The sequence below is a fragment of the Bufo bufo genome, chromosome 1 (assembly GCF_905171765.1).
Source record: "Bufo bufo chromosome 1, aBufBuf1.1, whole genome shotgun sequence".
Lineage (NCBI taxonomy): Eukaryota > Metazoa > Chordata > Amphibia > Anura > Bufonidae > Bufo > Bufo bufo.
In genome coordinates this window covers 648970439-648986810 of record NC_053389.1, presented here as the reverse complement: position 1 = coordinate 648986810, position 16372 = coordinate 648970439, and the positions used below count along the sequence as shown (strand labels likewise).

Here is a 16372-nt window from a genome sequence, read left to right as displayed (position 1 = left end):
GGGGTCCGCTGATGTTTTGTTGTATTAATATTCTGCTATTACTTGGTATACAAAGTAGTCTATCTATGTCCCAGACACAAGAGTACTAGCCTCTGAGGGTCACTAGAAAGGGCTGAATGAAAAACATATGCTTGGTAACTGAGGGCATTGCTTCTTCTGTCTTGTCAACAGTTGAGACTTGAATGTGTATGGGGGTTAACCATGTATTGCACTCATGTTAGTGAGGCCTCTTTCCAATGACCATAATGTGGCCACCTTTAACAGCGGAAAATCATGGCCAGACTGTGGATCTAATGAACCAAGCTAACAGCATCATAGGGTTCTATGATGCTTTAAGTTCGGATCATTAGACCTACAGCTATTACATGGACCCTAAAATTTGTCCACATTATGATCATCTGAATGAGGCCTAATAGTGCATTTTCCTTCCCAAACATTCACAGCCTGTTGTGTACTTAAAGATGGCAGCTACCTATCATGTTTGCTGTTTGGTTCGTTACTTTTTTAAATGAAATCTCACAGGTCTAATATCTCTTTTACCATAGCAATACTTTCACGCCGGGGGAAGTGGGTTGAAGAAGAATTTCCTGGAGAAGAGCATAGACCTACAGTCATTGAAATATGCTCTCAGCCTCTACACCCAAACTACCGACGCTTTGATAAAAAAATTTATAGAAACACAGGCATCTCAAGGTAAGTGTGGTTCATTTATTCCCTTCCTAATAATTAAAATCTGCGGCAACTCGCACACGGTAGTGTTTAGAGTACTTATGCAATTGCTGTTTTGATTAGCAGTCTGGAAATTATGGGAATTGTCAGTAATGAATAGGCCGAGTTCTTTCCTACTTTCTGAAATGTAGACCAAAGGCATGCTATTGTCTTTGTTTGTCTGCAGGAAATATAATTTCCCAAACTAATTGGAAGCTGTTACAGCCAGAAACCAGACAAGTATATTATTCCTTATTGTTGAAATTAGTAAGACACTTTAATTGCTGCCACCGTAGTAAAATGTCCCCTAATATGATCAGCTGAGATGTCTGACGAATACAGAATCACATTGGTGCAGTTGTAGGTGGAGACATTGCATGGCATGATAACATTGGCGCAGCAGGCTACTCTTGGACATTTCTTTTCTTTATGCCACATCATTGCTTACATAAAGTTGCACCGAATTTTGTGCCTACTGGTATTGTATTGCATTGAGCACATTTTGCTACCCTGGTTGCAGTCACATGAACAAAGCAAAAAAAAATATTACGTCTGTCATCACTTTATAGTCTAGAAAACTGTTATCACCTCTAGGTAGGGATCACGGAAGCAAGTTCAATCATACTTAAAGGGGTTATCTCATTTCAGCAATGGCATTTATCATGTAGTTTACCTACATGATAAATGACATTGCTGAAATGAGATAACCCCTTTAAGTATGATTGAACTTGCTTCCGTGATCCCTACCTAGAGGTGATAACAGTTTTCTAGACTATAAAGTGATAAAAGGCACTTACTAATGTATTGCGATTGTACATATTGCCTCCTTTGCTGGCTGGATTCCTTTTTGCCATCAGATTATACACTGCTTATATCCAGGGGTTACGACCACTCTATAATCCAGCAGCAGTGGCCGTGCTTGCACACTGTAGGAAAAGGCCCTGGCCTCTTTGGTGGTCTGGACTGCTGGAGTACACATAGGCCATCACTTTTTCCTGTCCTGTACAAGCACAGCCACCGCTTCTGGATTGCAGGTTGGTCGTAACCCCTGGATATGAGCAGTGTTTTATGTGATGGATAAATTCATCAAGCCAGCACAGGAAGCAATATGGAAAATCACTATACATTAGTAAGTGCCTTGTATTAACTTTGTCTAAATGATGATTGCCATTTGCTAAAATGAGATAGCCTATTTAAGTTGCCGTTCATGCAGGGGCATTAAGGTCCCTTTACATGGGAGGTATTATGGTAGATTGTCAGAAAGGAAGCATTCCTTCCGGACAATCTGCTGCTAGCTGTTGGAGTAGACCGCTACTATTACATGCAGTTATCTCCTCCAGAGATGGGGAGGAGCGATCACTAATCACTAATGCTATCGCTCTTCCCCATAGTGTCTTGTTGTTTCTTGGCAGCCGATCGTGTTTACACAGAACAATCAGCTGTCGGGAAATGAGGATTTTTGTGTGCGTACAAACGATGCAATTACCCAATAAACAAGTGTTTTGTTCTTCGGGTAACTGGCGGTCCAATTGAGCATTTTATACTAAAAAGTATATGTTTTTTAAATTACATTTGAAAATGTCATTAAAAAAATGCCATTACAGACTAGTGTGCCTAAGGCTACTTTCACACTGGCGTTTTGGCTTTCCGTTTGTGAGATCCGTTCAGGGCTCTCAAAAGAGGTCCAAAATGGATCAGTTTTGCCCTAATGCATCCTGAATGGAAAATGTTTTACTCAGAATGCATCAGTTTGCATCAATTCAGTCTCCATTAGGCTTTGGAGGCGGACACCAAAACGCTGCATGCAGTGTTTTGGTGTCCGTCTGACGAAACTGAGCCAAATGGATCCGTTCTGACACACAATGTAAGTCAATGGGGAAGGATCCGTTTTCTATGACACAATCTGGCACAGTAGAAAACGGATCCGTCCTCCATTGACTTTCAATGGAGTTCAAGACGGATCCGTCTTGGCTATGTTAAAGATAATACAAACAGATTTGTTCTGAACGGATGCAGACGGTTGTATTATCTGAACGGATCCGTCTGTGCAGATCCATGACGGATCCGCACCAAACGCGAGTGTGAAAGTAGCTTAAGTTAATGTATTGGCCTGTGTCACAGTTGCCATATATCATATTAGTGGAATCTGTACAATTGAGCATTTGTTTCTACAAAACTGTGGTCCAGGAGCTGGTAATGACACTGCTGCTGCTCTACAGCCATCAGACCTAGAGGAAACTCAGCAGGTAATGACACTGCTGCTGCTCTACAGCCATCAGACCTAGAGGAAACACAGCAGGTAATGACACTGCTGCTGCTCTAAAGCCATCAAACCTAGAGGAAACTCGGCAGGTAATGACACTGCTGCTGCTCTAAAGCCATCAGACCTAGAGGAAACTCAGCAGGTAATGACACTGCTGCTGCTCAAAGCCATCAGACCTAGAGGAAACTCAGCAGGTAATGACACTGCTGCTGCTCAAAGCCATCAGACCTAGAGGAAACTCAGCAGGTAATGACACTGCTGCTGCTCAAAGCCATCGGACCTAGAGGAAACTCAGCAGGTAATGACACTGCTGCTGCTCAAAGCCATCAGACCTAGAAGAAACTCAGCAGGTAATGACACTGCAGCTGCTCTAAAGCCATCAGACCTAGAGGAAACTCAGCAGGTAATGACACTGCTGCTCCTCTAAAGCCATCAGACCTAGAGGAAACTCAGCAGGTAATGACACTGCTGCTGCTCAAAGCCATCATAACTAGAGGAAACTCAGCAGGTAAAGACACTGCTGCTGCTCTAAAGCCATCAGACCTAGAAGAAACTCAGCAGGTAATGACACTGCTGCTGCTCAAAGCCATCAGACCTAGAGGAAACTCAGCAGGTAATGACACTGCTGCTGCTCAAAGCCATCAGACCTAGAGGAAACTCAGCAGGTAATGACACTGCTGCTCCTCTAAAGCCATCAGACCTAGAGGAAACTCAGCAGGTAATGACACTGCTGCTGCTCAAAGCCATCATAACTAGAGGAAACTCAGCAGGTAAAGACACTGCTGCTGCTCTAAAGCCATCAGACCTAGAAGAAACTCAGCAGGTAATGACACTGCTGCTGCTCAAAGCCATCAGACCTAGAGGAAACTCAGCAGGTAATGACACTGCTGCTGCTCAAAGCCATCATAACTAGAGGAAACTCAGCAGGTAAAGACACTGCTGCTGCTCTAAAGCCATCAGACCTAGAGGAAACTCACCAGGTAATGACACTGCTGCTGATCAAAGCCATCAGACCTAGAGAAAACTCAGCAGGTAATGACACTGCTGCTGCTCTAAAGCCATCAGACCTAGAGGAAACTCACCAGGTAATGACACTGCTGCTGATCAAAGCCATCAGACCTAGAGGAAACTCAGCAGGTAATGACACTGCTGCTGCTCAAAGCCATCAGACCTAGAGGAAACTCAGCAGGTAATGACACTGCTGCTGCTCAAAGCCATCGGACCTAGAGGAAACTCAGCAGGTAATGACACTGCTGCTGCTCTAAAGCCATCAGACCTAGAGGAAACTCAGCAGGTAATGACACTGATGCTGCTCTAAAGCCATCAGACCTAGAGGAAACTCAGGTAATGACACTGCTGCTGCTCAAAGCCATCAGACCTAGAGGAAACTCAGCAGGTAATGACACTTCTGCTGCTGCTCTAAAGCCATCAGACCTAGAGGAAACTCAGCAGGTAATGACACTGCTGCTGCTCAAAGCCATCAGACCTAGAGGAAGCCCAGCTGATGGTAGTGGTTTCAGTGTTGTTAGTGGTGGTCTGTGTGGGTATCTTCTTTTTAAGAATCTTTCTCTACAGATGTGTAGACTTTTTCCAACTGACCATCTCTTCTAAAGTTTAAAATATTTTAGCAAAAATTAAATTTTGCACAGACTACTGCGTTACCTGATATATTTTCCTGCTTCACAGTTACCATATATTGTAGTGGACTCTGTCCAATTGACCTTTTTTTTTTCTAAAAAAATTCCATTTTGCACAGACTATCGCACCACCTAACACATCTTCCTGTGTCACAGTTGCCATATATTGTAGTGGACTTTGTCCAATTGACCACTTATACCTACTAAACTGTTGCTCAGAAGCTGTTGATGCCAGTATATTGTCAAAGATGTTATTCAGTGCAGCAAGTGGTGTCGCCACACTGAAGAGGACAAAATTGTCCTCCATAATTGTGGAAAGCATTATATTTGTGAAAATGGATCAGGCATGGATATATCATTGCTGACAGCGGACAATTATCACTGGTCTAATGATACTGCTGCTGTCTGACTGTCCATTATGATTACAACTGTACTGCTGCAGCTATCTTTTTTTTTTTAAACAATTTTATTTTAAAAAGCATAAAAAAATCTGACAGTGCAGTGTGTTTTTAAGCACGCTTTTTGTTACCACCAGCAAACATGTTTACCGACAGCTATAAATATATATGTCACTTTGAGATTACTAATGCTGTCTTTGCATTAAACAGCTTGAAAGGGGTTGGATACAGGTAAAAAAAAATCTTGTGTCTAACTCTTCAAGGGGTGTGATTTAGTGAGAAAGGGGCATGGCTTAATATGCAACAATGTGCGCTAAATATTTGGTGCAAAGTAACACAAACAATAGATGTAGCGGTAGATAGATGTGTCTTGTCATCCATTACATACGGTACTTCATCCAGCATCAGCCACTGTGATAAATTTGGTGCATTTTTAGATGTTTACACTATTGAAATATTACATAGGTTAAGTAAATCTCCAGCATAATATTTTCCCTGTGATAGGTCCCCTTTGTCCTTAATAAATTGCCTACATTTTCTCAAAAATATTGTTCATATGCTCGTAGTATTCCTCATTCTTCTCTCTTGAATGATAACGTGGAATAGAACGCTGTGACAGAAATGTGAACTGACTAAACTCAGCCAGTGGTCCATTCATTTGGAAAAGCAGTGCTGGTCTGAGCATATGGGCCTGCACTAATTACCATCTACTGACATGTCTATATGACATTTTAGAAAATGACTTTGGCTAGATTTCCCCATTAACTGCATCTTTCTTGATTTACACAACTAATTACCTTCCATTAGCTGTCCCTGAAGTATTTTTTGTCCTCTTAGTTTGGTTTTCTGTTCATTCCATATATGATATATTTTACTGCTGTTGTGTGCAACATGAACCAAGCAGCAAAACCTCTGTGTGATCATCACAGGTTTTTACATTTCTATGTATCTAATAACTAAGGGCTGTGACAGAAAATATAATAATGAACATATGGTAACAAAAAAAAATACAGCTACACAAAATGAATTAAAAAAAAGGTCAGTGATAACTAATAATTAGCTAAAGTAATTCTTACTAATAAAATGGAGTTCAAGGCAGTGAGTGAAAAACATGTCATCAACATGTCCTTTATGAATGGAAGAAGTGCAATAGAGATCTCAATACTTCTGCAAGTGATAAAATATATACAGTATGTTTCCCTTCAGTGGGGCCATACTATTGATTCTGTCACCGGAATATATTTTTGATATACAGTAGCAGAAAAAGTTTGGAACAATGAAATCAATCCTGGTACGTTAGATCTTCATTTGACAAATCTCCTATCAAAGGAAGCTCGTCTCTTGTGAATTGAAATGCCAAAGCAGAGCTTTAATTTTCCAATATGTTTCCATGAGCGTCACTATCATCAAATCCCCAAGACTTGTCTAAAAGTTTCTCTCTCTATACAGGAGATTTGCCAGACAATTATATACAGTGTTGTTATATTTGTTATGTTAACCCAGTGCTGCTCCTGTCAAGAAAATCCAAATGTTAATGTTACAGTGCCAGAGGGAATGTTTGCAGTTTGCTAGTCAAGGAACTAACTCTGTTTCTTTGCGCTGATAGTATAAGTGCAGCCTATATCTTTGTAGAAAGCCTTCTGAACTAAAAAGTGTACTCCATATTATATTTTTAGAAAATGGGTGCAATTAATAAAATGAAAATTTGTAAAATATACTTTAATTTTATCAAGGCCCAAACCGTATATCATCAATAAAGTTTAACAGGTTTTGAATCAAAGAAGTAGAACCTAATGGATAGTCATTAGGTACAAAAGCCACCAAATGGGTTTTTCTTTCTCCTGAATCTTTGGGACTCAGAATATCCGAGCTTTGGATCCTCTGGTACTCTAGTGAGCTAGTCCGACGCTGTACATCATTAGGATTCGGAACTCCATGTTTTTCGTGCATTTTCCGCCGAGTGTTGATTTTTTTCAGCACGTCTTCAAAATTAATTGTGTCAACATCCCCTTACCCTTTCACAAATTTTGTTAAGTTACTCAAATTTCTCACAGTACATTATCATGACATGCTAGCAAAACTCTTTATAGACTGCAGATCACATCACAACCACCTACAGGTGACCACCTATAGAAACATTATAGCCTAAACGTTTCCCAACAGAGTATTGTGAAATCTTATTTTTTTCAAAGCTGATGATCTCACATCACTCATCTTGGAATTCGAGCCAAGAGAAATGGTAAGGAAGGACACATCTGTACCATCCTGGCAGTTTGCCATCACTTCTTATCATGAGAATTCTCCTTTAAGTCAAAAGTATTCACTGGGCTTCCATTTTTATGTGTTGAAATAAGATTTAACACAGATCCATCAGAAATGTAAATCTTGACTCTAGCGTGAAAACTTTTCTTTTACATATGTTGAATCACTGTGCTTTTTTTCTAAATTTATTTGATGGAAAATTAAACTATTGTCAAAAACACATCAAAATTTAAAACCTAGTTATTAAATTAGTAATGATAACGGTATTGATATCAGTTTTCATCGTAGTAATATTATTTAAATTAGAACCTGACATGACAGTTTACATCTCTAACAGAACTGTGAATTATCTAAGGTCAGTTTCAGCCATGTATTTCTTTGATTTTTGTTTTCTTTTAAGATATATGGACTATAAATACCACATAAAGATAAAAAGAATGTATCACTATCACCATATTTTTTTTATTAATTAGAACCTGATAAAAATTCATTTTTTCCTGTTTTTATTTTCTGACTGTAAAATGTATTTTAGTTTCTGTGCATTATTATGGGGACGACCATCTTATCTGAGCTGCTAAGAGCATTTATAGATATGCTTTGCAGTGGCCACATGAACCATAGCATAATGGACAGTAGATGACTGTCTTTGTTGCACATAGTAACCAATCACAGCTAAGCTTTTAATTCCTATAGTGCTCTTGCAAAAAAGGAATGCTGTGCTGCGATTGACTTCTGTCTGAGAGTTTTCTAGGTATGCTCTGTGACTTATGTAGGGTTCATTGTGAAGGGAAGGGGAGCAGATAAGATGTGATAACAACTATTGTGGTTTGTGGATTTTGTATTATCTATACAGAAGTGTTACCTCTTATTGTGACAGTGTTGAGTGAATTGAAGCATCCAAAGCAGAATTCGATCTGAAGTTTAGGAAAAATTTGATTCGCCACAAAGCCGAATTCTCTCAAGCTTTGTGGTAACTAATCAATTTTTCCTAAAATGGTGGCTGAAAAAAAAAATATGCTCACCTCATTCACTTCATCGTGGCAAGCATGTAGATGTTGCCACATGATCACGCAGGCCACGTGCGGTGATGTCATCAGTGATCACGTGGTGACACACTCGCTGTAGGTCCTTCGGTGGGTTTCCTTCAATCAAGACGGGAGAGGATGGCTTCTCTGTGATCAAGTGGATGAGGTGAATATCATTTTTTTTAACCCCCTGATCACCTGTAAGTCTCAGATGCTGTGATCAGCATTGAACACGGCATCTAAGAGGTTAACAGAAGGGGTGGTGCGATCACCGTTCCTGGTCATTGCGCCTGCTCCATACAATGAAAAGTGATTCACGACAAAATAATTCATAACGTGCAGAATTGAGGACTTCTAAGGCTACTTTCACACTAGCGTTCGTGGCTCCGCTTATGAGCTCCGTTTGAAGGGGCTCACAAGCGGCCCCGAACGCATCCGTCCAGCCCTAATGCATTCTGAGTGGCGGATCCGCTCAGAATGCATTAGTCTGGCGGCGTTCAGCCTCCGCTCTGCTCAGCAAGCGGACACCTGAACGCTGCTTGCAGCGTTCGGGTGTCCGCCTGGCCGTGCGGAGGCAAACGGATCCGTCCAGACTTACAATGTAAGTCAATGGGGACGGATCCGTTTGAAGATGACACAATATGGCTCAATCTTCAAACGGATCCGCCCCCATTGACTTTCAATGTAAAGTCTGGACGGATCCGTTCAGGCTACTTTCACACTTAGAAATTTTTCTAAGTTATAATGCAGACGGATCCGTTCTGAACGGATACAAACGTCTGCATTATAGGAGCGGATACCGTCTGATGAAACATCAGACGGACCCACTCTGAACGCTAGTGTGAAAGTAGCCTAAATCTTAACCTTTTAATCTATATGCCGATAAAAGCATAAAGATACCACAAAATAACAAACAAAACTTAAAAAGAATACCCGTGTATGGAGTATTAGGTTGTAGACAGCACAGCTATCTATTGTAAAACCACATGCCTCCTATTGAGACCCTAGGGAGAGGAGGGTGACACCGACTAACCCTATGTATAACCTGTGTACTACAGTAAATACAGTGAAGGTGTGGGGGTACCTTTTATGACTGTAATGATTATTTTTAAAGTTCAGAGACCTTCCACCTCATCCCTGAATCTGAAGGGATTTCATTCTTGTTGCTTCAATTCATTCTGTGAACTATCCGGTACTTGATTGTAGTTGCAAATCCAATGTGCCAATGGGTAAAGCTGAAAAAAGATCAAAGTCCATTGTCTGTGACTGCTAACAATCCCTATTGTACCCTGCAAATAAAGGGAAGGGTCTATTGTACCCTGACCAAGCCTAACAAACAGAGCACCTGCCCTGAAAAGGGCGACCCAGTCTGGAACTTCGCCCTGTATTGGACCTAAACCTATTATTCCCTAGCGCAGCCCAGGTTATACATAGGGTTAGTAGGTGTCACTCTCCTCTCCCTAGGGTCTCAATAGGAGGTTTGTGGGTTTGCAATAGATTGCTATGCTGTCTACAACCTAATACCCCGTACACAGGAATTCTTTAAAAAAAAATAAAAAATTTGTGGTATCTTTATACTTTTATCAGCATATAGATTACTGGTTAAGTTTTAGAAATCCTCTGTTCTGCACGTTAATTGATTTTTTGGGGGGCTATTGACAACCTGACAGTTGTGCAAGAGGTCAAGGCCTCAATTCAAAATATATTCTTTAATCTTGAAGTAATTCGTAAATAATCAAATTTGTTTCTGTTTTCTATTGATGACCTAACTTCAGGATAGGCTATCTGTATCTGACCTTTGGAGGTCCAACTCCTGGGACTCCTGCCGATCAGCTGGTTGAAAAAGCCATGGGACTCCAATGACGTCACATTCATTGGTTACATGGCGGGGGGCCATCTAATCCCATTCAAGTAAATAAGGCTGAGATGTGCTACCAAGCACAGCTGCTGTCCAGTGGATGGTGCTTTGCTTGGTAAACTGTGAAGAGGCTTCTGTGCTCACTGGAACACAGCAGTCTCCTCAAACAGCTGATCAGTGGGGGTCTTGGGATTTGGACCCCCACCAATTACATACTGATGATCTATGAAACTAGTAGCCCAATTAATAGTTAAAAAAAACAATAAATCTATTAGTTGATAATAATTTAGGCATCATAGTTGCACTGGAAACTGTGCAATTATACTTAACAAAAACAAGTTGCAGAGCATCTACAGGTAATAAATTTGCAATAAGCCTATTTTTCAGTGTCACCGACAATATATATTTTGACATTGCACAATTGTGCTTTTTTTTTTATACATTACAATGTACATTATACTTTTCAGATTTGTGAAATGAAAGACAACCAACCTAAATCAATCAGGTAGAAAATTAGGGCTTGTTGAATTAGAAAACCCCAAGTCTCCACTGATTGCAAATATTGAAGACTGGCAACGTGCTTCACTGTTAAATAAATGTTAGCACATTCCTAGGCACCGACAATAAAAATCATTCCAAGAATAGCAACAGTTTTATCTGTCATTATTAGATCCATAGTGTTATATATTGCAAGAAACACCTTTAATTAATCCTTTCATGTAAAATATTAGCAGAATGTCAATGCTTTGCAAAGGAGTTTTTAATAGGAGTGATAAAGAAAAATGTAGGCTGCTCCCAATAAAGGTCTTAAACACAATTGCTTTGGCTCTGTACATTGACAGCGTCTCATCAGAGCTGCCTTTGTGCATATTAATGAGCAGTTTAGACCTGCTGTGTATTTTACAGGCTCTCTGACACTGCAGTGGGGAGCTCGGCTATTTTTGACATATCCTAGACAGACCTAGACTAGGGCTGGACAAAACCACATGTGCTTCCTTGTGCCTGAAACCTCATGAAAAACCTAGCCAACAGGAAAATTATAGCTGAAATACAAGTTGAGCACTCAAAAGTGTGATTACAATGGCTTGGTTTGGCAATGCAAGAGTTATTAGCAACAGCTTAGGGGAAGCCATTTTTCCTCAAGATCAGGTGCTGAGTTCCTAATGTAGTTTGCTTCCCTGCACAAGGCATATACAAATAGGACACGGTGTGATTTTCTGCAGGTAAGGTATTATCTAGCCAGGATTAAGTGGATAATTTGGAAAGTTCTACATACAAAGAGATCACAGAATAGCTTAAAAGCTTGTGTTAAATGAAAGACATGTACAAGGGTTACATTTATATAGTCACTTCATGGGCAGAATTGTCTTGGCAATTGCCACCTATTGGGAAGAAAACGCAAAAAAGACCCTAGGTGGGTGGCAAGACATATCAACACAATGGCCAACCTTTGCGACTGTGAAGGCACTTGAAATTTGATGTACATTGAGCCAAAAATGGGAGCAATTTGATGCATCTAGGTCTAGAGAATGTTTCCACACCTAGCCTGAAAAGAGGTGTTTTTAATCAGAAAGGGGTATGGCTTTGCAGGGAAGGGGGATGGCCTAAATTGTGACATTTTGCACCAAATTGCACCTCAATTCTGACTTAAAATTCTATTTCAAAGTAAGACAATCAATAGTTGGTATAGAGTCAGAGAAGAGCGTCTATCCCTGCATCGCATTCATCATCTAGCCTGAGCTCCTGTGATAAATCTGGGGCAGGTCTAGCCAGCCTGTCAACACCGTCTACTGGATTAGTAATTCTGCCTATATATATAAATTGCCCAAAGGTAAATAATAACCTTACTTTCATTGTTACAAAGCCTCACCAGAACAAAAGGTAAAAGTATGGCATCCCGTCCTATCTTTTTTTGTTATTGTAAAGTATTATATTGGTGAGTAGTGTTGATCACGAATATTCGAATTGCGAATTTTTATTGTGAATATCGGCACTTAGAGAATTCGCTAATATTTAGATTATAGTGATATATATTCGTAATCTCGAATATTCAAGATTTTTTTTATAAACAGTACACATGATCCCTCTCTGCTTCTAGCTTGTGGGCTAATGAGAAGGCTACAATATCTTTGACTTTAGGAGTAGTGTTGATTGCGAATTTTCATACTGCAAATTTATATTGCAAATTTTTCAATTGCCGATTTACACAATCAAGAAAATAATGACTGAGATAACGAATTCTCGAATTTGCAAATATATGGCGAATATTCACCCAAATATTCGCAAAATATCACATATTCGAATATTGCCCCTGCCGCTCATCACTTTTGGTGGGACGAGTAGAAAATGTTTGCAATGATGTTAGAAAAATAAGATTAATATTTTATATTTATTTATATATTATAAAATAAGATTTATATTTATATAAATTTATAAGGACACATTATTTAGTAAAGTATGTATAGATATGAAAACAGCTTTTGGCAATTGAGACAATTCAATTTGCATTAAATTATTTTGTGTTGCCATAACATTGTACTTTGTGAATTAGAGGCATGTAGGCCCCACTCCTAGGAATTCACCAAATCCAGGAATCCACCAGGACGGTTTCTGAAAATTAGGGACAGTCCCTGCAAGTTCGGGACTAACTGTACATTATGATAGTCATAAAATATTGATAATGATAAAATGTATAATACCTACACTATGTACTAATACAGGGGTATGAAAATATGGTCAAATGAGCACATAATGCCGATATGTCCCCATTAGAAATTATTATGAGGTGTTAGTGAGGATTATAATTTATGGGAACATGAACTTTTCCAAAAAAAGGGTTTTCTTAACTGACATACCTCCATGTTAACCTGTAAAAAAGGTTTGTATCCAAGTAAGATAGGGAAAAAGTCCAGCTTCCGATATTCTCAGTAACTTTATTGAGTCAGTGTATTAAAAACCAAAGACCGGCCATGTCTACGCGTTTCGGATCTTGCAGTATTGATCCTTATTCATGAAAAGGAAAAAACAGTATGAACCAGCATTAACCACCTCAGCCCCTATAGCTTAAACACCCTGAAAGACCAGGCCACTTTTTACACTTCTGCACTACACTACTTTCACCGTTTATTGCTCGGTCATGCAACTTACCACCCAACTGAATTTTACCTCCTTTTCTTCTCACTAATAGAGCTTTCATTTGGTGGTATTTCATTGCTGCTGACATTTTTACTTTTTTTGTTATTAATCGAAATTTAACGATTTTTTTGCAAAAAAATTACATTTTTCACTTTCAGTTGTAAAATTTAGCAAAAAAAACGACATCCATATATAAATTTTGCTCTAAATTTATTGTTATACATGTCTTTGAAAAAAAAAATGTTTGGGTAAAAAAAAAATGGTTTGGGTAAAAGTTATAGCGTTTACAAACTATGGTACAAAAATGTGAATTTCCGCTTTTTGAAGCAGCTCTGACTTTCTGAGCACCTGTCATGTTTCCTGAGGTTCTACAATGCCCAGACAGTACAAACACCCCACAAATGACCCCATTTCGGAAAGTAGACACCCTAAGGTATTCGCTGATGGGCATAGTGAGTTCATAGAACTTTTTATTTTTTGTCACAAGTTAGCAGAAAATGATGATTTTTTATTTATTTTTCTAGGGGCCCAAATGTGTGGTAAGGAGTTTGAAATCAAATTCTGTAAAAAATGGCCAGTGAAATCCGAAAGGTGCTCTTTGGAATGTGGGCCCCTTTGCCCACCTAGGCTGCAAAAAAGTGTCACACATGTGGTATCTCCGTATTCAGGAGAAGTTGGGGAATGTGTTTTGGGGTGTCATTTTACATATACCCATGCTGGGTGAGATAAATATCTTGGTCAAATGCCAACTTTGTCAAAAAAAATGGGAAAAGTTGTCTTTTGCCAAGATATTTCTCTCACCCAGCATGGGTATATGTAAAATGACACCCCAAAACACATTCCCCAACTTCTCCTGAATACGGAGATACCACATGTGTGACACTTTTTTGCAGCCTAGGTGGGCAAAGGGGCCCACATTCCAAAGAGCACCTTTCGGATTTCACCGGTCATTTTTTACAGAATTTGATTTCAAACTCCTTACCACACATTTGGGCCCTTAGAATGCCAGGGCAGTATAACTACCCCACAAGTGACCCCATTTTGGAAAGAAGACACCCCAAGATATTCCGTGAGGGGCATAGTGAGTTCATGGAAGTTTATATTTTTTGTCACAAGTTAGTGGAATATGAGACTTTGTAAGAAAAAAAAAAAAAATCATAATTTTGCACTAACTTGTGACAAAAAATAAAAAATTCTATGAACTCGCTATGCCCATCAGCGAATACCTTGGGGTGTCTTCTTTCCAAAATGGGGTCACTTGTGGGGTAGTTATACTGCCCTGGCATTCTAGGGGCCCAAATGTGTGGTAAGTAGGTAAATGACCTGTGAAATCCGAAAGGTGCTCTTTGGAATGTGGGCCCCTTTGCCCACCTAGGCTGCAAAAAAGTGTCACACATGGGGTATCTCCGTATTCAGGAGAAGTTGGGGAATGTGTTTTGGGGTGTCATTTTACATATACCCATGCTGGGTGAGAGAAATATCTTGGCAAAAGACAACTTTTCCCATTTTTTTATACAAAGTTGGCATTTGACCAAGATATTTATCTCACCCAGCATGGGTATATGTAAAATGACACCCCAAAACACATTCCCCAACTTCTCCTGAATACGGAGATACCACATGTGTGACACTTTTTTGCAGCCTAGGTGGGCAAAGGTGCCCAAATTCCTTATAGGAGGGCATTTTTAGACATTTGGATACCAGACTTCTTCTCATGCTTTGGGGCCCCTAAAATGCCAGGGCAGTATAAATACCCCACATGTGACCCCATTTTGGAAAGAAGACACCCCAAGGTTTTCAATGAGGGGCATGGCGAGTTCATAGAAAAAAATAAATTTTGCCACAAGTTAGCGGAAATTGATTTTTTTGATTTTTTTCTCACAAAGTCTCCCTTTCCGCTAACTTGGGACAAAAATTTCAATCTTTCATGGACTCAATATGCCCCTCAGCGAATACCTTGGGGTGTCTTCTTTCCAAAATGGTGTTATTTGTGGGGTGTTTGTACTGCCCTGGCATTTGAGGGTCTCCGCAATCATTACATGTATGCCCAGCATTAGGAGTTTCTGCTATTTTCCTTATATTGAGCATACGGGTAATGAGATTTTTTTTTTCCGTTCAGCCTCTGGGCTGAAAGAAAAAAATGAACGGCACAGATTTCTTCATTCGCATCGATCAATGTGGATGAAAAAATCTCTGCCAAAAAAAGAAAAAGGAGGGGAAAGGCGTCTGCCAGGACATAGGAGCTCCGCCCAACATCCATACCCACTTAGCTCGTATGCCCTGGCAAACCAGATTTCTCCATTCACATCAATCGATGTGGATGAATAAATCATTGCCGGGATTTTTTTTTTAATATATATACAAAGTGTTTGCCAAAGTATATGAACACCGCCACCTCCTCAGCTCATATGCCTCGGCAAACGTATCTTTTACTGCAGAGGAGAAATCTCGTCTTGCAGCGCCGCATACACCGACTTGCGTGTAATCTGACAGCAGCGCAATGCTTCTGTCAGATTGCACATCGGTGCTGCAGCTAGTCGATCGGTTGGTCCACCTGGAAGGTAAAAAAAACAAAACAAAAAAGAAAAAACCAGGCAGCAACGCAATAAATTTATTAACTTTTGAACAGAACATATAAACTTTTTTTAACTGAACGTTAACTTTTTTACTTACCGGTAATTTTTTTTTTGTTTAGTTTTTTTTACCTTTATAGAACAAACCTCTCCTTCCCCATGGGACAATGTGCAAAGCGCAAATCGCCCAAAGATGTGGCGAAGTACGTTATGCACTTTATCCCAGGTGAAAGGAGAGGTTTGCAGCAGCTGTGAGTAAAAGGGCCCTAATAGCCCTGTGGGCCTGTCCTGTGAGATGCAATCCCTATGCTAGGTGTACCTGTGTGTGGTACTTCCGGAAACACTCTCCTAAGCATAGGGCAGGGTGGTCAGGAAAGTCAGGACAGAAATAGCGGGTGTCACGCCTTATTCCACTCCTGCTACAGACACGACATTTTTTTCGGGGTGGCGGTTGGGTTGAGGTACCAGGAACGACACTGGGGAAATGTCGCTCGTGTAGACGGCTAACTACAC

The 16372-nt window shown here is 40.0% G+C and overlaps 1 protein-coding gene across 3 annotated transcripts in view; it reads left to right on the top strand.

Annotated features, from left to right (window-relative positions):
• UNC13C (unc-13 homolog C) overlaps nucleotides 1-16372 on the top strand; it is a 793844-nt gene that overhangs the window by 743864 nt on the left and 33608 nt on the right. For all 3 annotated transcript variants that reach the window (XM_040413932.1, XM_040413931.1, XM_040413930.1), the window contains one exon: nucleotides 546-693. In XM_040413932.1, the coding sequence (XP_040269866.1) occupies nucleotides 546-693 (148 nt within the window). The remainder of the gene's footprint in view (nucleotides 1-545; nucleotides 694-16372) is intronic.